This window comes from Hyperolius riggenbachi, chromosome 6, assembly GCF_040937935.1.
Source record: "Hyperolius riggenbachi isolate aHypRig1 chromosome 6, aHypRig1.pri, whole genome shotgun sequence".
Taxonomy (NCBI): Eukaryota; Metazoa; Chordata; class Amphibia; order Anura; family Hyperoliidae; genus Hyperolius; species Hyperolius riggenbachi.
The window spans coordinates 285,994,529-286,021,549 of record NC_090651.1 but is presented as its reverse complement, the minus strand read 5'-3'; the positions used below and the strand labels follow the sequence as shown (position 1 = coordinate 286,021,549).

The 27,021-nt window shown below is 43.3% G+C and overlaps 1 protein-coding gene across 9 annotated transcripts in view; it reads left to right on the top strand.

Moving 5' to 3' along the window:
- The window catches only part of NECTIN1 (nectin cell adhesion molecule 1), a 316,761-nt gene that overhangs the window by 82,184 nt on the left and 207,556 nt on the right, over positions 1-27,021 (top strand). For all 9 annotated transcript variants that reach the window (XM_068240982.1, XM_068240981.1, XM_068240986.1 and 6 more), the window contains exon 2: positions 25,116-25,466. In XM_068240982.1, coding sequence (XP_068097083.1) covers positions 25,116-25,466 — 351 coding nt within the window. The remainder of the gene's footprint in view (positions 1-25,115; positions 25,467-27,021) is intronic.

Sequence of the window (27,021 nt, the reverse complement as noted above, 5' to 3'; positions counted from 1 at the left end):
ATACGTCTTGGAGCATGACGGATATGATGTGGTAGAGAGTTACAAAGGAGAGATTACACTCGTGAGAAGTCCTGGATGCGCACATTTATGTACAGTTTTGTCTTCTCTCTAACCAACACTGGGATGCTACCCCCTTCCACAGCCCCAGAAGATAAGCAATGCTAGATCCATTCCAAATCAGAATTCTGCTTAAATCTAAACTAGATCACCTGGGTGTAGGTTGTACTTCAGTCACTACTACCCAGCTAATTTTTAACTAGGGAGTGATCGATCACTTGCTGACCGTTCCTCAGACTGTTTTTGACCCAAGTATGGCCAGTTTTGCTTTTCTCAGTTTAGATAAATGTATTGCTTACAGCAAGTGGTATCAACTGAGGTTTTATTTTTGAGTATTTCAAAATGTGCCAGTCTAAAGGCTATATTTTGTAAGCAAGCACACAAAAACCTAGATAAGAGCACTTCAACCTCATAAACCTCTACGAGGACTGTTGCCTGCAGGAGTCAAGACTTCATCCCTTGGATGAATGTTCCCAGCCTAGTGCTGTACAGATGCACCAGAAAAGGTGTCCGCTGTACCCACACTAAATTCTCAGCAGAGGCGGTCCCAACCGGCTGCCTCGGCCGAGAACTGTCTAGCCTGTTTACTTACCTCTTAAGCTGCTGAAGTGTTAACAGTGGCACATGTGTGCTTTTATATACATGAATAATATCTACTGCAGGATTTTGATTTTGGCCCAGAGTTCTTTTTTTAAGATGTAAATAACTATATTCTATATTATATTTATTTTTTTAACCGCATGAATAGTTAAAAAGAGTAGAAGACATAATTGTGCTATAGGCCGTCTCATGGGAAAACGTTACTGTAAAATAAGGTGCTAAATACTTCAGACAACTACAAATTCAATATTACTTCATGCAAAGTTAAATATTCATTCTTAAAGGAATGTTACAATGATCATTAAATTCTCCATAAAAATAAGTGGATTTCCCAACCAAAATTATTGCTGGCAGAGATGGCTTACAACTAACCATAAGTGTATCAAATAAATTGAAGCCAGGCAAAGAAAATGAAGCAGTTACCGTAGTTTGCACACTGCCACAGAGCCTAATGTAAGTTTGCTACTCTGGTGGTGCTTGATTTGGACACTTGTGCTTGGCTTTCGTATGGCCTAGCACTGACTACCAGTTACAGTAAATGCATTGGGCACCTACAGAAAAGCTGGAAGCAGGTGGCCAATTCATTCATGGTACCATCACAGGTGTTTGGCCACAAGTTCCACGTTACATTGAACTGCGTTATGCGTCTCTTGATGCGTACTTGATGCATACTTTTTGACGCATACTGATCGAACGAAAACTGCGCATGCGGCACATTTAAAAAAAAAAAAAACATTACTGTGCATGTGCAAACATTCGAACACAGCGAAATACGAGTATAACGCACAGCATGCTGCACTTTCATTTAACATGCTGTGTTATACTCCAACGCAACGTGGGCACTGTGAACAGCCCAATGATTTATCATTACTGTGAGTTGGGCTGCGTTACAGGCTGCTGTAACGTGGGACTTTAACGTCCCATTGTGAAAGCAGCCTTGGTGTGGGCACTATGGGTTCATGTTGTTAAATGATATATATTTATTTATGGAGAATTGAATCTGCCGTTATTAGAGTATTGACCATTTTAGTTGACGTTATTGCAGCAGAAAACAAATTGAAAATTCCTGGTGACTTAGCAGTGAGACTGTCGCCCTTGGTCATGAAGCAGCCTGGATGAGAAGGCATGTATAAAGCAGAGTCAGCAGTTAAAGTTCAAGGACCAGGCAAAGGTTTTTGAGGGTTGGCTTTATGACTGCAGGTCTGAATGAAAATGCTGGAGGGGCAGAAGGTTAAACATGAGTGTTAAAGCATGATGAATATCAAGCAAAGGAAGGAGCTCAGTAGTCAACAAAGTCACAGCAATAGCAAAGTTCAAAGACTTTCCTTTGGCCATTTAACCTGGCCTTGCCCCTCTCTGGTAGGCTGCCTCAATAGACTTTTACTGAGATCTGCAATAACCCCTGGGATGCCTTTGTTTCCAGTTACTACATATTGGCAGCTACAATTTAAACTCTGAAATCCTTTCGATATTACTTTTTTAGAAATGGCACATGGCAGAAGATCTGAATGCCCTGCTTCCTAAAGACTTCATAACTCTCCAAGAATGGAAGAACTTTGGCCTCAATTCACTAAGATCATGCTGGAGATAATAAGGCAAGAGAAAACTTACCTCCACACATCGATCTTGCCTTAAAGAGAATCTGTATTGTTAAAATCGCACAAAAGTAAACATACCAGTGCGTTAGGGGACATCTCCTTTTACCCTCTGTCACAATTTCGCCGCTCCTCGCCGCATTAAAAGTGGTTAAAAACAGTTTTAAAAAGTTTGTTTATAAACAAACAAAATGGCCACCAAAACAGGAAGTAGGTTGATGTACAGTATGTCCACACATAGAAAATACATTCATACACAAGCAGGCTGTACACACCCTTCCTTTTGAATCTCGAGATCATTTGTGTGTTTCTTTCCCCCTGCAGCTATCTTCCACTGAAGTGTTAGGGCCTGTACACACTGAAAAACGCAGGCAAAAACGCAAGCGCATGCGTTTTTAAAGTGCCTGTAGTTTTAAAAACGCATGCGCTTTTGCCTGCGTTTTTTGTGCGTTTGCGTTTTTCTTGTAATTGCTGATTGGCTAAAGAATCCTTTTGTTTTTTTTCTAGTTTACATTTCAACAGGAATCAGGAGATTGCAGAGTCTTCTGGGATACTGACTTCTGAAAAACGCAGGCAAAAACGCAAGCGCATGCGTTTTTAATGCGTTTTTCATGCGCTGCGCTTAAAAAAGCGCAGCAGGCACTGCGTTTGCGTTTTTTTAAAAACGCATCGCACCAGTGTGTACAAGACATCACGATTTTCATTCTTTTTCAAAAGACCTTGCGTTTTTAAAAACGCATGCGTTTTTAAAAACGCAACGCAAGCGCAGCAGTGTGTACAGGCCCTAAGGCTGTTTCTTCCTGCAGAGTGCAGACAGCTCTGCCTGTATGTAATTCCTCAGTATGTGAAAGCCCAGCCAGCTCAGAGGAGGATTTATCCAGCTTGTAAAAGATAAGAGAGAAGCTGCCCTAATCTAAATAATACACAGGCAGTGTGCAGAGAGGGGCCTGGAGGGGGGAGATGCATCACAGAACCACAACACTGAAGAACTTGGCAGCCTTCCAGACACAGGCCTGACAAGTCTGACAAGAGAGAGATAAGTTGATTTATTACAGAGATGGTGATAGTAGAACGTGCTGCAGTAAGCCAGAACACATTAGAATAGCTTTTGGAACTTGTAGGATGATAAAAAACAGGATGCAATTTTTGTTACGGAGTCTCTTTAATAAGGTGTAGAGATAAGTTTTCACAGTGAGCGAGTCACCTTATCACTTCAGTCCTTAAGTTACCTCCTCTGCAGTTATTTTCACATGCAGGTAATTAACAACCTGTCTTTAACTTTAGAATTCTGAAGTTATTTTAAGGATTAAAGAGTTAACTTTAGAGATCTCTCCTTAGCTTAAAGACAGAAGAGTTAACTTTAGGTTTGCCTGAGGTAAAATGTTTCCTGAATACTACATGCCTTATCACCATGGTGATAACTCTAGAAACATTATTAAAGACAGGAGATAACCTTAGTGAATTGAGGTCTTAAGATCATAATCTAGATCAGTACAACACTACCTGGACCTAATATTTACCTGAGCTTATTAAATCAATACAAAGTGGTCATAGACAGTTTGTTGAAACATTAACTCTTTTTTTTTAAACCATCAATAGAAATGATAGTTTGAAAGGAACATTTTGAAGTTGAAAACTACCACTAAGGGCCGGTTTTCCGCTAACCGACGTGTCTTGCAGGACGCATGCTAGCACTTGTAGTGATGCGAGATTGCATCCAGATCGTCTAGGCATGCCATGCATGGCTAGGTATTTGGCTGTGTACTCCAGAAATCTACAGCAATTTTCAGTTGTGCATGCGTGGTTTGGAACTGCGCCTGCTTAGTACTCCTTAGCATGTTGCTGCTTGGGGGAAGGGTTTGCGACCAGAAGATTGATTCTGGACAACGAGCAGCGCCAGCACACTCAGAAGAAGGTAAGCTAGCCTACCATGTGCGTTGTTCGGTAAATTTAGTCTCGGTATAGGGGTACTTTAAATGCATTTTATAACCCTTTATAGATTCCACCTAGAACAGCATCAGTTTTTCAGCTGGATTCACACATACACACACACACACACGCGCAACACACACACACACACACACACCCTGATTCACAAAAGGGTGCTAACTTAGCACGTCCAAAAGCCCCTTAGCAAGTCTAAAGCCCGTTAGGACGCTCAAAGTTTTGTTCGCTAAGTTAGCGCACACAAAGTTTAACGCTGCGCAGTGCGCGAAAAACTATCAAACGTTGCACCGGGTGCGTCTAAAACGTTGCACCGGGTACGCCAGAAACCTTGCATGGTGCAACGGTTTGATCGCACCTGGTGTGATGTTTCGCACGCACCGCATATTCTGTTAATATAGACACGTGCGCACACACACATTCTGTTCATATACACACACACACACACACACACACACACATTCTGTTCATATATATATATACACACATACATTCTGTTCATATATATATATACACACACACTTTGTGTTCATCTACACACACATTCACACATTCTGTTGATATATTTATTATAATTATTTCGTATTTATATAGCGCCGACATCTTCCGCAGCGCTGTACAGAGTATATAGTCTAGTCACTAACTGTCCCTCAGAGGAGCTCACAATCTAGTCCCTACTATAGTCATATGTCTATGTATGTATCATGTAGTGTATGTATTGTAGTCCAGGGCCAATTTTAGGGGGAAGTCAATTAACTAATCTGTATGTTTTTGGAATGTGGGAGGAAACCGGAAAATTTGTCTTGTGCGATAAAAACGTTACGCGCGCAAAACGCTAGCGCGACACACACACACACACACATTCTGTTCATACACACACACACCTGAAAAATCTGTTTTGTCTAGGTGATTATATCATTCTTCTATCATCCAGGTTTCTGTGAAAGTATCTGGCTTCACGCTGGTCACATTTTGTAAAGAACTTATCAGAGGTGAGCATCTGTAACAGTTCTTGAGAACTGCTCTGTTTGTTGAGAATTCGATGGAAACAAGGCTTGCATTCTGGGAATATATGTTTGTCCTGGAGCAAGGTATCAAGACACAACTCATCATCGACCCCTCCCAAGCAAAGTTCCTGTTGGAGTAATGCACAGAGCAGCAAGTTTCACCGTGTGCATACGTGAAGTTCCCAGGACATGTTAAAACCTATCAGGCAGCCCTGCCCAGCATTAACAAGCGTTCCCCAGCCTCCTCTTCGCCCCGCAGGCATCAGTCTGTTCCTATCCACCGCATACCTTGAAGAGTGATCTATTGTATCCCTATTCTTCACTGCGTCGCCTGGTAGAGCCACAGATTATGACTAATGTGAGATGTGCAAAGTTACTCAGATTTATGCAGGAAGTTTTCAATAACTATTTAAATGAAAGACGTTATGTCAATGGGAACAACATTTACATAAGATTGCCTGATTCATCCTAATAAATACAGCCTCCAGTGGGAATGATGTTTCAGGCAATTATTATCAGGTGACCCCATAGTGACTCACTGCTACTTATCTGGCAGGAAGGGTTTGTTTCCACTATATGAGATTTTTTGCATTTTCAAGTAGTGAAATTCGCATGTTAAAGCGGACCTGAACTCAGAACTTCCTCTCTGCTCTAAAAGATAAGCAACAGCATAATATCCTTAAAAAAGGCATTTCTTTGTTACAGCTGATAAAAATTATGCAATAAACCTGCAGTGTGTTTACTTCCTGCTTTTATGGAAGCAGACATATTGTTAACATCCTGTGTTTTTAGAAATAAGCAGAGGAGATTCCTGAGCTGACACAGCTGAGCGATCAAATCGCGGTGTGATTAGTCACAGATGAGGAATTAGACAGGCTTAACTCTAAATACATACAGGGGGCATTTATATATGTTGTCCTTCTGTCCTGCGCAAGAGTTCAGGTCCACTTTAATGAAAGTCTATTGGGTTGTTTCCATTACAAGTGGATCTTTCCATTTGCGCTGCCTCTTGGGGAAAAAAAATGCTAACTGCATGTTTTCAGTGCTGCATGTGTTTGCGTCCAAATCGTGCATAATGATGATCATTGACTCCGCATGTGAAATGCATGATGATGGCCACTGACTCCACATGTGACGTGCATAATGATGGCCACTGACTCCACATGTGAAATGCATAATGATGGTCACTGAATCTACATGGGAAATGCATAATGATGGTCACTGAATCTACATGGGAAATGCATATTGATGGTCACTGACTCCACATGGGAAATGCATAATGATGGTCACTGACTCCGCATGTGAAATACATAATGATGGCCACTGACTCCACATGGGAAATGAATAATGATGGTCACTCACTCCGCATGTGAAATGCATAATGATGGTCACTCACTCCGCATGTGAAATGCATAATGATGGTCACTCACTCCGCATGGGAAATGCATAATGATGGTCACTCACTCCGCATGGGAAATGCATAATGATGGTCACTGACTCCGCATGGGAAATGCATAATAATGGTCACTCACTCCGCATGGGAAATGCATAATGATGGTCACTGACTTCGCATGGGAAATGCATAATGATGGTCACTCACTCCGCATGGGAAATGCATAATGATGGTCACTGACTCCGCATGGGAAATGCATAATGATGGTCACTGACTCCGCATGGGAAATGCATAATGATGGTCACTGACTCCGCATGGGAAATGCATAATGATGGTCACTGACTCCGCATGGGAAATGCATAATGATGGTCACTGACTCTGCATGTGAAATGCATAATGATGGTCACTGACTGAAAATTCGCATACGTTTTTTCAAAGAGGAAGATAGGTCTTGTATGCTGGATGCAGGGTTGTGGAGTCGGTCCAAAAATCATCCGACTCCAACTCCTGACTCCTCAGTTTATGAAACTTCCAACTCCGACTCCAGGTACTAAAAATTACTTTGACTCTGACTCCAACTCCACAGCCCTGGCTGGATGGATGCAAATTTCCATGTAAATGCAAGCCTGTAGTGCCTGAGACCGGCGATAGTCATCAGGGGCATGAGAAAGCGCATGGTTCACATAAGAGGGTCATGGCAAGAGAAGGTGGAGGTTGATAGAACACAATGGAGTCAGTTCACAAAACTTCTCATTAATTACTTTCTTTTTCTCCTAATTGATAAAAATAACCTTTCAGCACATTTACCAGCAAAATAATCACCCAAAAAGAAGTTGTTCCTGATTAGCTTCCTGATTATTCATTTCAATATTAGTTTTTTACCTTAATTATTATTTTTTGCTCTTCGGGAGATGAGATGAAAAAGGGGAAAAGCTTTATGAATCATGCCTAGTGTCTGATCTGCAAGGGCAGCAGCAATGCCCTAGACCAGTGTTTCTCAACATTTTATTGGTATGTACCCCTTTTAAAGCCCTGTAATCACTAAGTACCCCCTAGCATAGTAAACATCATCACAAGTACCCCTTGACAAATATATATTTAATCGTAGTACATGATACTTGGTTTTTAAACAATTTCCAAGCATTTACTATTGCTTTTAATTAACTAAAATACTAATTTGGTGTTTTTAAATAAGATTTATCAATTTCTAAAACTCTAAATGTGTTATTCTTGGTTAAGTATATCAAGCCCGAGTACCCCCTGAAACCATCAGAAGTACCCCCTGGGGTACGCGTACCACACGTTGAGAACCTAGGCCCTAGACAGCTTATGCACTGCACAATCCATTATTGCACAGCCATACAGATTTTGTAGGGCAATGCAGCATTGCCTCATTCATCATTATTAAAGGGGGTAGCATTGCCTCAGACTGACGCAGGTGGCTGTGGCGCCTTGTGGTATAGTTCACTTATATATGCTGCATGATCAGCTCTGTGTGGGTAGGTACATTGCAGTATTTAAAGGTAACCCAGGAGGAGAGGGATATGGAGGCTGCCATATTTATTTCCTTGCAAGCAATGCCACTTGCCTGGCAGCCCTGTTTGATCTTCTGGCATAAGTAGTGTGTGAGTGAAAACCCCGGAACAAGCATATGGCTAGTCCAGAAAAACCAGAGTCAGCTCACTGAGTACCTGATCTGCTGCATGCCTATTCAGGGTCTATGGCAAAAAGTATTATGCTAGGTACACACAATACAATTTTCTGTTAGATTTACCTGCCAGATTGTTTTTTTTTTCAACATGTCAGATCTTAATTTCCATAAAAGTGAATGGAAATCAATCAAAAAATCGATCGAAGTTGAGATCAGACATGTTGAAAAAAATCAATCTGGCAAGTAACTCTAACAGAAAATTGTATTGTGTGTACCTAGCATTAGAGACACAGGATCAGGAGGACTGCCAGGCAACTGGTATTGTTTACAAGGAAATAAATATGGCAGCCTCCATATACCTCTCACCTCGGGTTCCCTTTTAATATGACCAAGAAAGATTTCTGCATCCTTGGGCTTGGTAACTCAACAAGTGAACTTATGATCTTAAACTGTGAAAACATTAGAGGTTGCTGCCTTGAAACTGCACAGTGTTTGGCCTCAGTGTACTTTATCTTTGCTCTGGAATTGCCTTTTTTGTCTGTGAAGTGAGACTTCATCCTGAGTCAAATTGTGCCCGCCTCTTCCTGCTGCACTAAGCCGCTCCCATTTGTCCCGCCACCGTAGAGGGGTAATGAACCTAGGACGCTTTTTTTTCTGTGAGTCCAGGGCCTCATGTGCAAAAAGTGTTTTTACTTGTTGCCCATAGCAACCAAACATTCCTGTTTAAAGGACCACTATAAGCAGTTCAAATCTCATGGGGAATTCTCAGGTGTTTTCAAATGCTTTTCCTGACTGGCAGTTGTAAAATGTAATTGATAAAATGGTGAGTAGGGAGGCTGGCTGGTACTAACTTGGCAGTTAAACTGCCATTCAGGAAATGCTTTTGAAAACAAAGGAAATCCTATGAATCCCCCAGGAGGAGATGGACTAGTCCAAAACCTGTCAGATTTTAACTTCTTACTTTTTTCGCTGGATTGGTCCTTTAAGTTGCAAAGTGACGGATGCTTGGAAGCAGGGCAGACATTTCAGTAGCAATTCACTGTAGGTAGTTCTCTTTCTCCACTAACAATGAGAAGGGCTTGTAGGTGTGTAACACCATCTGCCAAAAAGTGTGTTCACATCCTGTTCATTGTGTGCTTTCTTTGGTCATAAATTCTCTCACCCACTCGCTGCACATTAGCTCACCTGTCAGCACCTGCAGAGAGGTTTTCTGCTAGCCTGCAGATCAACCTGTCAATTTAATATGTACAGAACAATTTAAATCTATTACAATGAATGATGTTTACTTTGTATTTGTGTATCTTCTGTGATCATCTCAGCAGCTATCCTGTTTCCTAGTTTCTACAAGTTACTCTATACGCTGCCGCCGTCGCTGTCCCACCCTTCCCCCACGAGCACAGAGGTAGAACTGGATTATCCAGTCTGCTCTTCTTTAACAATATTTAAAATACAAATAAGTATGAATAATTTTTCTGTGTGATCTGTAAACATAGTCCAGAAACAGCCAGTGTTACCTGTTTATAAGTTTGGTATCAGCAGAAAAGACTGTTTGATTTGGATTAATGCACTCCTGTGCCAAGTAGTACAGTTGTTAGTGTACAGTACATTGTATTTGATTCTGTTTGTATACACGGTAAAAGGCAAAACTAAAACATACAATTCAAAATCTGATGCTAAACTTAAACTAGGTTCACAGTATAGCTAGTCCCCGGTTAACAAACCAGTGAGGGGACTGTAAGTTTGTTCTTAACCTGAATCTGTTCTTAAGTTGGGACACTGTGCTATCTCTGTCACCTGATTCTCCTCTGTGCCTCCAGTGTCTCCCTCTGTGTCACCTCTTCCCACTGTACCTGCTTATATAAGTTTAAAAGCCATTTTTTTCTTTAATTATTTTTTTTTAATCGATTTTCTCAAAAATGATCAAATCCAATTTTTTTGGCTTGTTCCCACAGAATTGCAGAATTCGTGCCGTTCGTATCGGCAGGCGTTTGTAAGTCGGGGACTACCTGTAGTGTGGTGCGGTACAGCATAATGTCCACATTGTAATGCGGATTGTCGCATTTCAATACAAGGTAGTGGCTGGCTAGTGTACTGGTTAAGGGCACGGCCTTTGACAAGGAAGATCAGGGTTCAAATCCTGGCTAGGATCAGTACATAATCAGTAAAGAGGAACCATTGTGAAAATCTTAAAATTTAAAACACAAATAAGTACATTTCTCCCAGAGTAAAATGAGCCATAAATTACTTTTCTCCTATGATTGCTGTCACTTACAGTAGGTAGTAGAAATCTGACATTACCGACAGGTTTTGGGCTAGTCCATTTCTCTATAGGGGATTCTAAGCATGGCCTTTATTCTTTAGAGAGAATTTCCCTGAAAATGATTAATACAAAGATGCTGGCCAGCCTCCTTGCTCACTGCACACTATTTTGGCAGTTGGACGGAGCAACTGCCATTCACTAAGTACTTTTAAAAATAAAGAAAACCCTGAGAACCCCCCTATGAGAAGATGGGTTAGTCCAAAATCTGTCGGTTCTGTCAGATTTCTGCTACTTACTGTCAGGGCTGTGGAGTCGGTACAAAAATCTTCCAACTCCGACTCCTTGGTTTATGAAACCACAACTCCTTTTGGGTGCCCAAAATGGCTTCGACCCACGACTCCATAGTCTAATACTTAACAGGGCTGTGGATTTTGTACAAAAATCATCCGACTCCGACACTCCTCAGTTTACAAAACCACGACTCCAACTCCCGACTCCACAGCCCTGCTTACTGTAAGTGACAGCAACATAGGAGAAAAGTAATTTATGGCTCATTTTACTCTAGGAGAAATGTACTTTTTATTTGTATGTGTTTTAAAGTTAAAGATTTTTGTGACCGTTCCTCTTAGGAGTTCAAGGCAAGACTTCCTAACACTGCAGGGTGGCCTCTTGAGTCTGACAGGAGAAAAGCACTATACAAATGTTTCGGATTATTATTCTTATTATTATTATAAAAATGGATTTGCCATTCACAGTGCGGCCATTGCTGTACGTCACCACAAAATGCACACATTAACAGTCTTTTAAAGGAACACTCCAGCAAAAAAAAAAAGTAAGCAGTTAAAATCTGACAGAACCGACAGGTTTGGACTAGTCCATCTCCTCATGGGGGATTTTCAGAATTGTCTTTGTTTTCGAAAGCATTTGAAAACAAACGACAGTAGCTAAGGCAGGGAACACATTTGTCTTTCAGTTTTCTGCACGTGTTTTTCTGCATGTGTTTTCTGCACTCCAAGTGTGTTTCTATGCAGGAAAATGTGTGCGTTTTTTCACAGCAGCTAATGTAATTGATATAGAAAACTGACAATCTGCAGAATTATCATGTAGAACAGCGCTGTCCAACTGGCCGCCCACGGGCCGCATCCGGCCCTCCAGGCCTCCTGTTGAGGCCCGCTCGTCTCCCCGAGATGCAGGCATGGCGTGCGCTATGGGCGCCATGCCTGCTCTCTCTTGTGTGGCCTCTCCTGTGTCCCCGCTGCCTCACAGCTCACTGCTCAGACCTCACAGATCGCGGCGACTGAAGCAAGGAGAGTGTGCACGGTACCTGCATACACGGAGTACGTCACATGCGGAAGTGACATCATTAGTCACTTCCGCATGTGAAGTTCCTCCGCGCGGGTGCTATGCGCTCTCTCTCCTTGCTTCAGTCGCTGCGATCTGTGAGGTCTGAGCTGTGAGGCAGGCAGCGGCAGCCCAGCTGGGATACAGGAAAAGGCATTGGCGGCCGGGCAGCGCACGGCAGAGGTAACGGGGGTTTGGATGGTTGGAGGCTCTGGACACCTGTCACTATCTAACCTGGGAGTGCCTGTCACTGTCTAACTGGGGGGGGAGGGGGCGCCTGTCACTATCTAACCTGGGGGGGCACCTGTCACTATCTAACCTGGGGGGGCACCTGTCACTACCTCAGCTGGGGGGGAGGGACACCTGTCACTCTCTAACTGGAGGGGGCACCTGTCACTACCTCATCTGGGGGGACACTTGTCACTAACTGGGGAGGCACCTGTCACTACCTCATCCGGCCACACCAAGGCATCACCGCCAGCATCACCGCAAGGCCTTTCAGCCCACACATCATCCCCATCCGGGCCAAAAATAGTATTGCCAGGCCAGCCAGGTACAGCAGACGGTAGAGGATAATTTAGAAGCCAGGTGAGAGGTGTCTATTTATGTGCCTCATGATTGCTGAATTTGTCTTGTTGGGGGCCTCATGATTTTTTTGGGGCATCATGATTGCTGAAATTGTCTTGTTGGGGGCCTGAAGATTGCTGAATGTGTCTTGTTGGGAGCCTCAGGATTTGTTGGGGGCCTCATGATTGCTGAATGTGTTTTGTTGGGAGCCTCATGATTTGCTGGGGGCCTCATGATTGCTGAATTTGTCTTGTTGGAGATCACATGATTGCTTACTGCGAGACTATGGGAAAAGCTGAATCATCATCATATGAGACAATAGCATTAAACCTACTTTTTTAGCTTTTTAAAACGGAAAATAAAACTGGGAGGTTGTAAAAAAAAGAATACATTTTTCAGGAGTAGGATGGATGAAATTGTTTATCTTCAGAGTTTATTTTCAACTTGGATTTTCCATAATGTTCATGTATGAGTTAAAACGTTTGTATGTAGTTTAAATTGCTGTTGCCACTTTGCGATAAAGTGAATTTTTGATTGCAGTTTGGGCACTCGGCCTCCAAAAGGTTCACCACCACTGTCCTAATCTAATGTCCCACATTGCTAAGTTCATGTAAATTTGTCTCCACCCGTGGCCACACCCACATTCTGGTCCATGGCCACACCCATTTTTCGGCACGGCACAAGGGGAACCCTCAAGTTTTTCGCCTCACTGCGCGCGCCACACAACTTTACCGAAATCTTGAATTGCATTTTGTGGAAAGTGCTGCCAATCTAATTGTCCTTTAATTGCATTTTTTTTTCCGGGGGGGGGGAGTCTGCGGCTCTACCAAGAACCTTCGGCCCTCCACCATTGGGTCTGAAAAAAAAATGGCCCTCCATGCCCGTGAAGTTGGACAGCACTGATGTAGAATGTGAGGTTTTTTTTTGTTTTTTTTTTTCCTGCAGGTGAAAAACGCATTAGGCCTTATTCACACTTTTTCCGCTTCTGTCTGCTTTTTATCAGCACATCAATGTTACAGGTTGGTGAAAAGAGTACAGAAACGGACAGAAGCGCACTAGTGTGAATGAGGCCTTAACCTCTTTAGCATTAATCCCGAGTCAGGCTCGGGACAGAAAGCCGCAGAACAGAGTGGTAGTTCCGTGCCTGACGGAGTTTCATGCAGGAGCTGCTGCAGAACTCTCTGTAGTATGTTTTTCTTCTAGTTTTTAGGGTCTAAAAGCTTGTGAAAAAAATGTAATGGCTTTTAGACCTTGTATCTGGAAATAATCATAACGCTAGGGAGGTGTGTGTGCAGAAAACATGCAAGTGAGTAGGGAGGCTGGCTGGTATCTCACTATTCTGGCATTTAAACAGCCATTCAGTAAAAGCTTTTGAAAACAAAGAAAACCCTGAGAACCCTCATGAGGAGATGAACTAGTCCAAAACCTGTCAGTTCTGTCAGATTTTAAATGCTTACTTTTTTCACTGGTGTGGTCCTTTAGTGTGTGGGTCACATGCTGCAGCACTTTCCCAATCCGTTGCGTTCTTGCTGTTACGGGGAACACAAAAAAACACTGTGAACCTAACGCAAGGCAGGGTTCAACTTTAACAGGCTTGCATGGAAACTGATGACCCATGTACATCAGTGGAGAAAAACTGAGGGTCTGTTGTAATTTTACGGTTGTTGTGGAAAAATGCAAACATTTTTCTGCAATGTAGAGGCATGTGGTGTCTGGAAAAATAAAAAGCAAAGTGTTGTGTGTTTTCCATACATGCAAGTGTGACCCGACCCTAAACCTTCTACTAAGTTGTAGCAGCTTAAAGTTCCAGTTAACTTACCTGGGGCTTCTTCCAGCCTCCATAGCTTTTTCAGGCCCCTCTCTTTCCTCCTCGTCCACTCCGCTACTGTGACCCCCTGAAAGCTTGCTGACTGCATGCTTGACCCCTGCTGTGCTCCACCTCAATTGGGCTCCCAGCCATGGAAGCATGATTGAGGAGGCACCTGGGCTGTGCATGTGCAGTAACCCACAACAGGCGATCTTACAACAGGGAGTAACACAGCGGACCGAGGGGAAACTGAGGGACCTGGGGTGGACTGGTCTGGAAGTAGCACACAGCGGACCGAGAGGAAACTGAGGGACCTGGGGTGGACTGGTCTGGAAGTAGCACACAGCGGACCGAGAGGAAACTGAGGGACCTGGGGTGGACTGGTCTGGAAGTAGCCCCAGGAAAGTAAAATCAATCAATTGAAATCAAATTACGATTGGATGGGCATATTGGGACATTGCTCTCTGACAGTCTCTCTACAGACCAGCACAGGCTGTTCGGCTGCAATGCAGGCTTTGGTTCAACTGCTAAAGATCCTGTCAGTCGCACACTCGGTAAGAAGCCTGTACAAGCCTCTCTATCCTGAGCGATGGTCAGAGCGTATGACTCTAACAATAAAAAAAATACTGCAAAATTATAGGAATTTTCATGTTTCAAAGAAACACAAGACTCAAACCCAATGGAAATGTTGTGATGTAAATTGAGTGCGAGCACTTTATTCCTAAAACCCTTACCAGTCTGTGTGCATTGAAACAATTTTTGAATGAGGAATGATTTAAAATGTATTCAGCTGTGAAGTAAAAGACTGATATCAAACTGTAGGGTGCGCTTGGTTTATCTTTGTTGCGCTTTTGATGTTGCTTGTTCAGTTAGCGAACTCTTTCACTGCAAAATGCAATCACAGTTCGATTCTGACAGTGACCATAAACAGTTTGAAAATTTTATTTTCCAGGTGCTCGTATGATCACCATCATGTGCGCGATTGCATTTTTTGGGGGGTTACCAGAGGGCAGGGCTTCATGGCGCAAAGGGAAATTGCACCAAATATCGCATAGTACCATGATTTTTGTATGCGCCCATAGGGTAAGCGTACTTGCACAAAAACTGCAGCAGGCAGTGCAATTGTGCTTTGGTAAAAATCACAACGCATGCAATCGCCGCAATGGAAAAGGGGCGCCACGATTACCGTGTTAATCACAGTGCCCATGCGATTTGCCAAGCAGTGGAACGTGCCTAGTTAAAAAAAATACTCAGGGCCCTTTTCCACTAGCAATCGCTCACGCTAAATGCTCGCGACTGCGATTCAGCAATCCCTAATTTTTTTCAGCACGATTTTGCTATGCGGTGCATAGCATAGCAAAATTGCAGTAAAAATTGCTCCGCAGCACGATTGCGCTTTGGTAAAAATCGAATTACAATAGTGGAAAATGCCTACCGCGATTCGTATGTTATTTAGCAAACCCTAGCGATTTGTGATTTTGCGATTCAGCATCGCAATCGCTGCAAGTGGAAAAGGGCCCTTAATCTGAGTGAGAAAATGGGGCATGCAGAATCTGTTCTTAGCATTGCTGCCAGCAGACTAGATTTGTATTTCTACAGTTATGCTTCTTTCCCGAGTATGACAATGCACCATGCAAGGAAACACATCTAGTCTGAGAAAGTGATCTTCTGTGTGCTAAAACCTCCATATACCTTACATAAAAAGCGCCTATTGTACAATCAAGATAGCATTTGTGATTGTGTTATATTTGTCTGTTTGTAGCGGATGCATTACAGAGCTTTGTTCTCTGTATGTTAATAGTGCATGCTTACAAGCCTTTGTTCTTGCTTGCATTCACCTTGTAAATTGAGGGAATTGTTTTTCAGTGCTGTGATCTCTTATTATTTAAGTACAGGGGTGGAGCCTGCAAGCCATGTGTACAGTCTTTGTTCTTCTCTGTGCGGTCCGGCACAGTTCCTTCAATAGACACATTAAAACCACCTGAAGTAACAGCTGACTTGCTCACCATGTAGCTATGTCACACCACAACATAAATAAATCTCATGTCACTTTAAGGAAAGTCTGTTTCTGAGGTTTGCTTTTAAAGTGAAAATAAACGGATGAGATAAACAATTGTATCTATAGAAATAATCCTGAATTCTGCTGGCCATACATTGGTAACTCATTTTTAATAGATAAGACATTCATTAGATTTACAAACAAGCAAAAGAACAGAATCTGGCCCTACAAAAACGGCACCACAAAGTATATAGAAAAATACAAAAAGCCTTTATTACTCCAAATCAAAAGATAAAACCATAAAAACAAAGACACAATGATATTGCCCTCAATTTACAGTCTAAATAGCATAATACATTAATGTGAATACACATAAATCAAATGTTAGATGCACAGACCAATAGCTGGTAGTATCAAGAAGTAGGATTAACGCTGCCCAAAAGGGGAAAGTGTACATGGACACCCTGCAACTCGCATAGGTAAACAGGGTGAAGAATCAAGTGCACCAATAGGAGGATCCGTGTGAGGAAACCAAGTGGATGAATGTGCTAGTAAAGTGTGTGCAGGGGGCAATAAGGCCCAAGAGTGAGGAAACACCGAGTGAGGTGCACACATAGAAAGAGCTTACCAGCGTAGGACTGGACAAGAGGGCGCCTTACAACACATACTGTTGCTATGATGGAGTAGAGGCATCCAGTGGGCTGTACACGTGCAAGATTCTTGGCAGAGACAGCACTGACTGGCCTCCTAAGCCGGGAGAACTATAGATTCCTACAGAAACTCATCATTGGTGCAAAGTGTTAGAATAGAGGAACAATTTCAGGAAGATAGCTAACATTTACTTGCTCTACCATGAATCCACAGAAATATGAGAAGTAAAAGACTTTCTTGGAGTCCTATGTTTTGAAATTGGTTTTAAGGGTTAAAAATGTAAGCCCCATACACATGAGGCGTGTAAACCGGCACAGATCAAAACTGGATTTCTCCAGCAACAGTGCATTGTTGAGGCTGTACAGATGCATCACTAGCCTCCAGGCTAGCAACGCATTCTGTTGTGATGCAGGAAGGTGGAGGGCTTACAGAGCGGCACGGCAGGATGTAGTGAGAATAATGCTCTTGGCCATTGCTCTACTAAGTCGATCCGCAGAGCTGATCTCTGGCCAAGGCATCAGGGGCTGCTCTACACACATTAGATTCTCGTCCAAGATGATTGTTTCGGCTGCCTCAGCTAACTTTCATCTAGTGTGTGAGTGTACACAGCTTTAGGTTTCAAGGTTTAACTTCCTAGCATCTGATTCTGGTCTTTACCTTCATCCAAACGTTTTTGTCTCAGCCACACACATTTTATGACCCCCTATAAGTTATCAGAGAACATTATACAGCCATCTTTTTTGCATATTGCAGAGATACTGGGATTTATAGCACTGTTATTAACCCTTAAAGAGAAACTCCGACCAAGAATTGAACTCTTATCCTTATCAGTAGCTGATACCCCCTTTTACATCAGAAATCTATTCCTTTTCACAAACAGACCATCAGGGGGCGCTGTATGGCTGATATTGTGGTGAAACCCCTCCCACAAAGAAATTCTGAGTACGTACTCTTGGCAGTTTCCTGTCTGTGAACCTTGCTGCATTGTGGGAAATAGCTGTTTACAACTGCCAAAAAAACATGCAGCAGCTACATCACCTGCCAACAGTAAAAATGTCACCATGAAATAAATGTCAGAATGTAAATCAGGGATTTAAAAGATTTTACAATGGGCAAACACGGATTAAATCATTTATACATAATTATTGTAAAAATGAAGCACTTTTGTATTACATTATTTTCACTGGAGTTCCTTTTTAAGGTGGCCACACACCATACAATTTTTAAATTTTTAAATATCTGTTCAATTCAAGAATAGCAATCAATTTTTCTGACTGATTGCAACAATTCAAAAATCTGACCAATATACCACACACCTATGTTCAATTTTCCCCCAATCATGAATAAAGTAATTAAAAGCTCAGAAAAAAATTTGATTGGAACTGTACATCAAGTAATTAACAATCCATCAAACACCACTTAATTCCTGATGAAGTTGGGCTGAAATTTGTAACATGTCCAATCTCCTAAAATCGAAAACAAAAATGGGAAATTTGATCAGATTTATCGATTGTAAACAAAGAAATTTGTTTTCCTGAATTTTTCGGGACAACCAATCGAAATTATCGAATTGGTGAAAAATTGGATTTTTTAATTGTATGGTGTGTGGCAACCTTTACAGTGGTAAAAGAACAAATGCAAGTCATATTTATGATTGGTACTTTATACAAACATTTATCCCATCGGCTACCTGTCACTGCAGATATACTTTAAGCGCTAGACAGGAAGTGCCACCTCCTATGCGTAGCCTAGGCTAATGAAAGATGAAGGTTTACAGCTAATGTTGTCTCATTACCGTGTGATTAAAGGTTTTGGAAAATAGTGCTGGGAAGCTTATTTCTGTAACTTAGGCTACATACAGCAGATAGTAACTTCCTGTCCAATAGTTTTCATGCAAAACTATGAAAAGGGAATCCTTTTTGTTTAAAACATTGCACTATTTATTCATGCTGCAGTGTGGCATATCGATGCAGTTTTGACTTTGCCAGAGGGATGTAATCATAGATCGAGATTTCTTTTGTGGAAAAAAAAATGCTGAACAATAATGTAATTTTGGATACCTATCCGTTGCATTTTGCATTGTTATCCTGTATACGAGCCCTGGATTCCTTTACAAAGATGTGCTCTCACATTTCCCAGGTCTAGTTTCGGTCTCTCTCTGGCAAATAGCGAGGCTTGGAACGTATGGCCGTGAAATGTCTATTTGTATCTGTGTCCTGAGTTTTGGGGTACTAATGGTGAATTTACAGAACCCTCAAAATGCCTAAAAAATATGTGAAACCATAAGTAATTGACGTATCCTAGTATTTTGGTCTCAGGCCTGACACAGGCATTCGTGAAGTGAAAATAATATTGAGGCTGACACCAGCGCTCTCTAATAAACAATGCTAGTTACCTGACTTCTGTGCTCATTCTCTCCCTCTAATATTATAAGTCTCTAATGCAGGCTTTCTCAACCAGGGTTCCCTGGAACCCCAGGGTTCCTTGAGGACTCTGCAGGGGTTCCTTGGCATTTTACCCCATCGTGGGGGAAGTATAATAAAGCACACTATAATAGGTGGTACTGTAACAAGAAGCACTAAATTGGGGGGTCAGGAGACAGTATAATGAGTGGCAGTGTAATAGGAGATAGTGAAATTAGCAGCCTAACCTACTTAAAGACCATGCCTCCTGAAAAATAAATGTAGGGGTTCCTCGAGACCAAAAAATTGTTTGCAGGGGTTCCTTGAGATTCAAAAGTTATTTACAGGGTTCCTCCAAGGTAAAAAGGTTGAGAAAGGCTGCGCAGGTGTGTGACTCAAAAACATCTAAAGCCTAAAGGACAGCACACCGACCAGGTAACTGGCATTGTTTATAAGAGAATGGATATGGTAGTCTGTGTATTCCTCTCCCTTTAGGCTTCCTTTAAAATGTATTTCACCAACACTAAAGGCCCATACACACGTCGGATTTTTGCGAATGACCCGTCGTTTGAACGTTCCGTCGTTCGCACGTCAAATCCGGCCTGTGTACAGACTATCGTTCGGGTGATAAGACTGGTTTTCAGCGATCCGCCCGGCGGATCGCTGAAAACCAGTCTTATCACCCGAACGATAGTCTGTACACACGCCGGATTTGACGTGCAAACGACGGAACGTTCAAACGACGGGTCATTCGCAAAAATCCGATGTGTTTATGGGCCTTTACAGCTACGGTTTGTGCACAGATTTTTCTTAGCCAAACTGGTCATTCATGATTTTCACAAATATCTGGAGTCTCCACAGGTGTTCCCTGTTGTCACTGACCCATTGTGTTGTATCATTAATGACTGCCAGCTATTGTTTTTGTGAAAACACCCTTTGAAATTGTTGCAGGTGGTGCTGCTGCTTTCTCATCCTGCCCCTCCCCTCTCCATAGAGCAGAGCAGGCTCCTAAGCAGTCAATCAAAACAACTACAAACAGTGAGATAAACTGAGCAAGCTTTAGGGCCCTTTCATGGTTATGTGCACCGCATTGTTCAGCTGCTGAACTACCATAGCAAGCGCCGTTCTTTCAGCTGCTGGTGCTTGTTGCGGCTGCAGCTCAGGAGAAAACCACTGCAGTACACATCAGCTGGCTATCGCCTGCTCGGATGTTCATAAATAAGCCTGAACTATGACTTTAACTAGCATGTATATCAATTTACATTACAATTTACAAAAGGATTCACAAACTCACAACTACCATCTGAGAGTAATAAAAAGAATACTTGCCTCGAGGATCCCGTAGGCTCTTTAGACTCCCTCTAGGCTGCTCATTGCGTCAGACCTCCCCGTTGTCTCGCTGCTGTATGCCCTGTTGAGAATTCTGGTCGGTTCTATGGGGCGCATGCACTCTCCATCAGCACACCCTCTCTGTACTCGCTCCTGCATGACTGTGTGTGGCAACCGTCATCGGGAGCATCCTGAGCCTGCACAATTCCGAACTGCTCATGCCGAGGACTCTCTCGGCCATGCATGCAGGGATGCGCTGAGTGGACTGCGCATGGGCCAGGCTCTGACTTGTCCCTGTCGCACCTAAGAACTGGGCATAAAACTGGCAAGACACAGGAGGATGAATGCAATAAGGCATCTGGAGGGGTCTGAAGAGCCTATTGATCATTGAGGTATATTTTATTTTTCACCTCAGGTACACTTTAAGCTTGATTCATAAAACTGCAGTAAATCTACCACACACACGCACAGTGCAGGTTAATATTACTGTGTGCATGTAGTGCGCAGTCATGGTAATGTGTGTTTGTAACTGCTACACAACATTGGTATTCCACTAGCACACCTGCTAATTACCGTAGTAGCTGCCATTCTAGCGGAGCGCGCGCAGCAGTTACGCGCACACACCAGGCTTGGAGCACTAGGCTTATATAACCCGCACTGTGAATGCGCTGCGGATTTATTGCAGTCTTATGTATCAAGCTCATTGGTTCTATGTTTTTGTCAGTTACATTCTCCATGTTTCACTTACACGTTATACAGATTTCTCCAATGTATTACAATATATACCGATATGCTCTAGAATCTGTGGCAAAGCACGCAAATAAGAAATCTAGCTCGTTTGAGAATGATTCAAGGCTGTGAGATACTTTTCAGATGTAATTACCGTATTCTATAGATGTAGCTGCGGTTACTAAAAAGAGATGCTGGGCAACCGCTGGGAAGTTGAATAAACCCCCCTAGCTTCATTTATCAGTCCAAGCCTCCAGCAGGAACATTTCTGAATCTGAATTTCCAGCTGTTGACATATTTCACTGCAGCTTTGTCTCTATGTCACTGTGGAGAATGTGCTGGATAAGGGAGAATTCCTCACACAACTTTAGTGTTTGTGATGGGGGGGGGGGGGGTGAGGGGGGCTACAGCATCTTGGAGCTCTAGCAATGATAGCTCATGTTCTTTCTTTACATTGCTATGAATATACAGTATGTGTGTATGTATAACTACTTTTCATAGAATATGATTGATGGCACAAAAACCTTTTTTTTTCCACTTATGGTAAGTGGTTGGCTGAAGCCATAATTGTCAAACATCTGTTTACTCTTTTAAACTCTAACTCACAAATTACCCTGTTTATAAGTTTACATACCCCAATTCTTAATATTGTGTATTGGCCCCTTATCGTCAATGACAGCTTGAAGTCTTTTCTGGTACTTGTGGATGAGGCTCTTTATCTACTCAGGCAGTAAAGCAGCCTATTCTTCCTAGCGAAAAGCCCCCAGTTCCCATCAATTCTTTGGCTGTCTTGCATGAACTGCATGTCTGAGGTCTCCCCAGAGTGGCACAATGATATTGAGGTCAGGAGGCTGAGATGGCTATTTCACTTGGCCTTGTCTTTTGGACCATTGACATGTTGGAATGTGAAAGTACATCCCATGCTCAGCTTCTTGGCTGATGAGTACAAATTTTCCTCCAGTATCTTTTGATCGCTTAATGCATTCATATTGCCATACATTCTGACCAAATTTCCTGTGCCCTTGTAGCTCACACACCCTGAAAAAAATCAGTGATTCACCACCATGTTTCACAGTAGGAATGGTGTACCTTTCATCATATGCCTTGTTGCTTCCTCTCCAAATGTATGCTTTATGGTTGTGGCCAGTTTAGTCTCCTCACTCCAAATTACTTTGTGCCAGAAGGTTTGAGGCTTGTCTCTGGCATATTATAAGCGGGATACTTTTGTGACATTGGCATAGTAATGGCTTTCTTTTGGCAACTTGACCATGGAGCCCATCTTTCTTCAAGTGCCTCCTTACTGTTCATTTTGAAACTGCTAAACTGCTGCACCACATTTTTTCTAGAGTCTTGTTTTTCACCTGAAGTTAATGTGGGTTTTTCTTTACATCCTGAACAATTTTTCTGGCCATTTTGGCTGAATTTTCAGATGGTCTTCCTGACTGTGGTTTGGTTTTAACAAGATGTGTGAACATAATGTTCCACATTGGAAACTTGTTCCACAGCTTCTTATAACAAGTGGCATTAAAACTCGTAAAAGTTTTTAGAAAGGCAGAAAGCATCTAGGCCGGGCACTATGTATTATTTAATAGCAGAAACTCAAAGCAGTGATCAAAGTAGCATTTTCTTCAACACTTCACTGCTGTGAAAGGAGATGACCTCTAATCAAAGCTGGTGGTGATAACATTTTCACTGCTCACTTGCAGTTATGTCATGTAAATAAACCTTGAGTGACTTCTCAGTATGTGTGGACCTCTAGTGTTCGTAAAAATCATTTAATAAAGTTTTAATAATACATATATTAAAATAAGAACATACTTAGAATTTTTAAATCTTTTGGGATGTAAACCTGTATTGTTGCTGTTTTAGTCAGCTCTGGTAAAGCTCTTATTATTTTATTCAGCTCTGGTACACTTTAAGTTAAACTGGGCTCCCTTCAAACACCCAATCAGGTGCACAGGATTTAAAAAAAATAAAGACAGAAACCTCTGTGAGCATGACTGGATATGTGAAGGGAGCCCAGTGTAACTTTACTGCATATCCACTTTAATAAAGCCCTCCAGGCAGGGCCGGTTCTAGCTCCATTGTGGCCAAAGTAACTTGAGGGCCCTCCTGACACCCTCCATCTGACTGCCTCCATCACTGCGCTGGCGTAGGTAGCCCCCCCCCCCCCCCCCCCCCCATATATAGCCAGATGTGCCCCAGGGTTATGTAGCCCCCCTCTCCCCCCCAATATAGATAGCAGGATGTTCCCCCAGGGTTAAGTAGCCCCCCCCCCCAGTATACTATATATACTGGGGGGGGGGGCTTTTCCATGGATAAGATAGCCTCCCCTCCCCCTGTAAAGCCAGATGTGCCCTCAAGGTTTATGTAGCCCCCGTATATATGGCCAGATGTGCCCCCAAGGATTATGTAGCCCCCATTATACATAGCCAAATGTGCCTCAGGCATTAGGTAGTCTCCCCCCAGTACAGATAGCCAGATATGCCCCCCAGGATTAGTTATCCCCCCCCCAGCATAAATTGCTAGTTGTACCCTCCAGTATTAAGTAATCTGCCCCTAGTATATGTCCCCCGTTTTAGGCAGTCTCCCCCGCCTAATATGCAGAGTGATGCGAGCGGAAGCGACTGTACACCTCACCTGTGAGCGTTGCCGGGAACTTCTGCAAGTCTTCTTCCCATCACGCAGTTCTGTATCTCCTCTCCGACTCCTCCAGTGGTGCAGCAATAAGAGACGCCACTAGGGGGCATCAGAGAGGAGACCTGGAACTGCGTGATGGGGAGAAGACTTGCAGAACTTCCCGATGGCGCTGACAGGTGAGTTGTACAGTCGCTTCCCGCTTTTAGGCCCCGTTCACACTTGCGGTTCGAGTCCGCAAGTGTCCGGGGGCCGCAAAGAGACCGTACGGGTCTCTGCGGTGGCCACAAGTTGCCACCAGTTGCGGATCCGGAATGTATCAGTTCCGGCTACAATAAAGTAGCCGGAACTAGATACATTGCAGTGCCAGAAAGGCACCGCAAGCATGGGGGATACCGGCGTGTAGTCCGGGCCCCCCAAGTGGCATAGGACCGGTGCTGGAAGCATCCGGTCCCATTGCCAGTGTGATGAGAAACATCCGTTTCTCATTGCACAGCATGGACGCATGTTCGGGTCAGGATCCGGCCCGGGTCTGCAGCCGCACGGGGACGGACGGAAAAAAATGGAGCAAGTTGGAAAAAAGCCGGATCGTCCCGGAGCTGCGTTCCCGGATCGGATCCGGACGGTCGCACGAGTGTGAATGGATACATTGATTAACAATGTATCCATTCACCATCCGCTGTGTACGGAGCGTTCCGGGTCCGGGGAAGCCGGACCTGGAACGCTAATGTGAACCGGGCCTTAAGCAATACTGTAGCCTGGCAGTTCTCTACCTCTAATACTTTTACCCACAGACACTGAACAAGCATATGCAGATCAGGTGTTTTCAGACATTATTGTCAGATCTGATAGGATTTGCTGCATGCTTGTTTCAGGCGTGTGATTCAGACACTACAGCAGCCAAATAGATCAGCAGGGCTGCCAGGCAACTGGTATTGTTTAAAAAAAAAAAAAAAAATCTGGCAGCCTCCATATCCCTCTCACTTCAGATTCCATTTGAGATGGCCTCTAATTACGTATGTTGTAAGCATATCCTCTATTTCTGCTGCCAACGTTTATTCAAATATCAATCATTGTCACAGCTTCTACTTTTGTGTATTCATTTTCTCATTATTTTTATTGAATTGTGTTTTCTTTGCCTTTCAGGTGTCCATTCCCAAGCAGTACATGTCAGTGATGCAGTCTCGGGTTACATCGGCAGCGATGCTGTCCTTCAATGCAGTTTCGTCAATACTATGACAAATGTAAAGATTACACAAGTCACATGGCAAAAATCAACAAATGGATCAAAGCAGAACGTTGCTATATTTAATCCGGCCATGGGTGTATCAATCCTCCAACCATTCAAAGGGCGCGTGGAGTTCCTGAAACCCTCCATTCATGATGGCACCATCCAAATAAGAAACTTACAGTTAACAGATAACGCGGCATATATATGCGAGTTTGCTACATTCCCAACTGGAAACCGGGAGAGCCAATTGAACCTCACTGTACTAGGTAAGATGATCACAGCAGTGTATTCATGTGTCACCATAAGGTGCTACATGTTTTATTCTTAAGATATGTTAAATACCGTATATACTCGACTATAAGTCTAGACCAGCCTTTCTCAACCTTTTTACCCTGGAGGAACCCTGCAAATAACTTTTGGACCTCAAGGAACCCCTGCAAACTAATTTGGAATCTCGAAAACCCCTGCATTTATTTTTCCGGAGACATTGTCTTTAAAAGTAGGTTAGGCTGTTAATTTACAGAAAAAAGGAAAAGAGAGGAGCGCTCTCTGGTGTATTAACCACCCTGGCGTTCTATTAAGATCGCCAGGGCGGCTGCGGGAGGGTTTTTTTTAAATAAAAAAAAAAATATTTCATGCAGCCAACTGAAAGTTGGCTGCATGAAAGCCCACTAGAGGGCGCTCCGGAGGCGTTCTTCCGATCGCCTCCGGCGCCCAGAATAAACAAGGAAGGCCGCAATGAGCGGCCCTCATTGTTTTGCTTACATCGTCGCCATAGCGACGAGCGGAGTGACGTCATGGACGTCAGCCGACGTCCTGACGTCAGCCGCCTCCGATCCAGCCCTTAGCGCTGGCCGGAACTTTTTGTTCCGGCTACGCTGGGCTCAGGCGGCTGGGGGGGACCCTCTTTCGCCGCTGCTCGCGGCGGATCGCCGCAGAGCGGCGGCGATCGGGCAGCACACGCGGCTGGCAAAGTGCCGGCTGCGTGTGCTGCTCTTTATTTGTTTAAAAAATTGGCCCAGCAGGGCCTGAGCGGCAGCCTCAGCTGAGCTCGTCCATACCGCCCGGCTGGTTAACCTTTTAATAGTGCAGCTAGGCGCAAGGCAATAAAATAACACTTACAATGTGTATATAAAATCAAAGCTCATCACATAAGTCAAGTACGTCACCGCGCCCTGGTGTAAATTCAACCGCTTGGCTGGCCTCCGCACTATGGCCAGTACTGCGGGGAATCCTGGAATTAAGAAGCGACGGCGGGATCTGGAACACGGAGACTCGGCAGCTGCCCTGCGTCTATTGCGTCATGACGCGTTTCGGCGTTCCACGCCTTCGTCAGATGACGCAATGACGCATCATTATTACTGTATGGTGCTCGCATCATTATTACTATTATCCTTTTAACTGGATTGTTTCAAGCAGGTCATTTAGGATCCATAAAAATACACAGTACTGGCCATAGTGCGGAGGCCAGCCAAGCGGTTGAATTTACACCAGGACGCGGTGACGTACTTGACTTATGTGATGAGCTTTGATTTTATATACACATTGTAAGTGTTATTTTATTGCCTTGCGCCTAGCTGCACTATTAAAAGGTTAATACACCAGAGAGCGCTCCTCTCTTTTCCTTTTTTCTGTATTTTACCAGTTTTCTTACTCTGATCCCTGAGGGCCCTTTCACACCAGAGGGCTTTTTCGGCGTTTTAACGCCACGGCCGAAGTTGGCGTTTTCCTAGGTAAAAGAAAGTCCATAGACTTTCATTTTACCATTCACACTAAACGCTGCGTTTTGGAGCGTTGCGTTTCAACGCTCCCAGGCGCTTT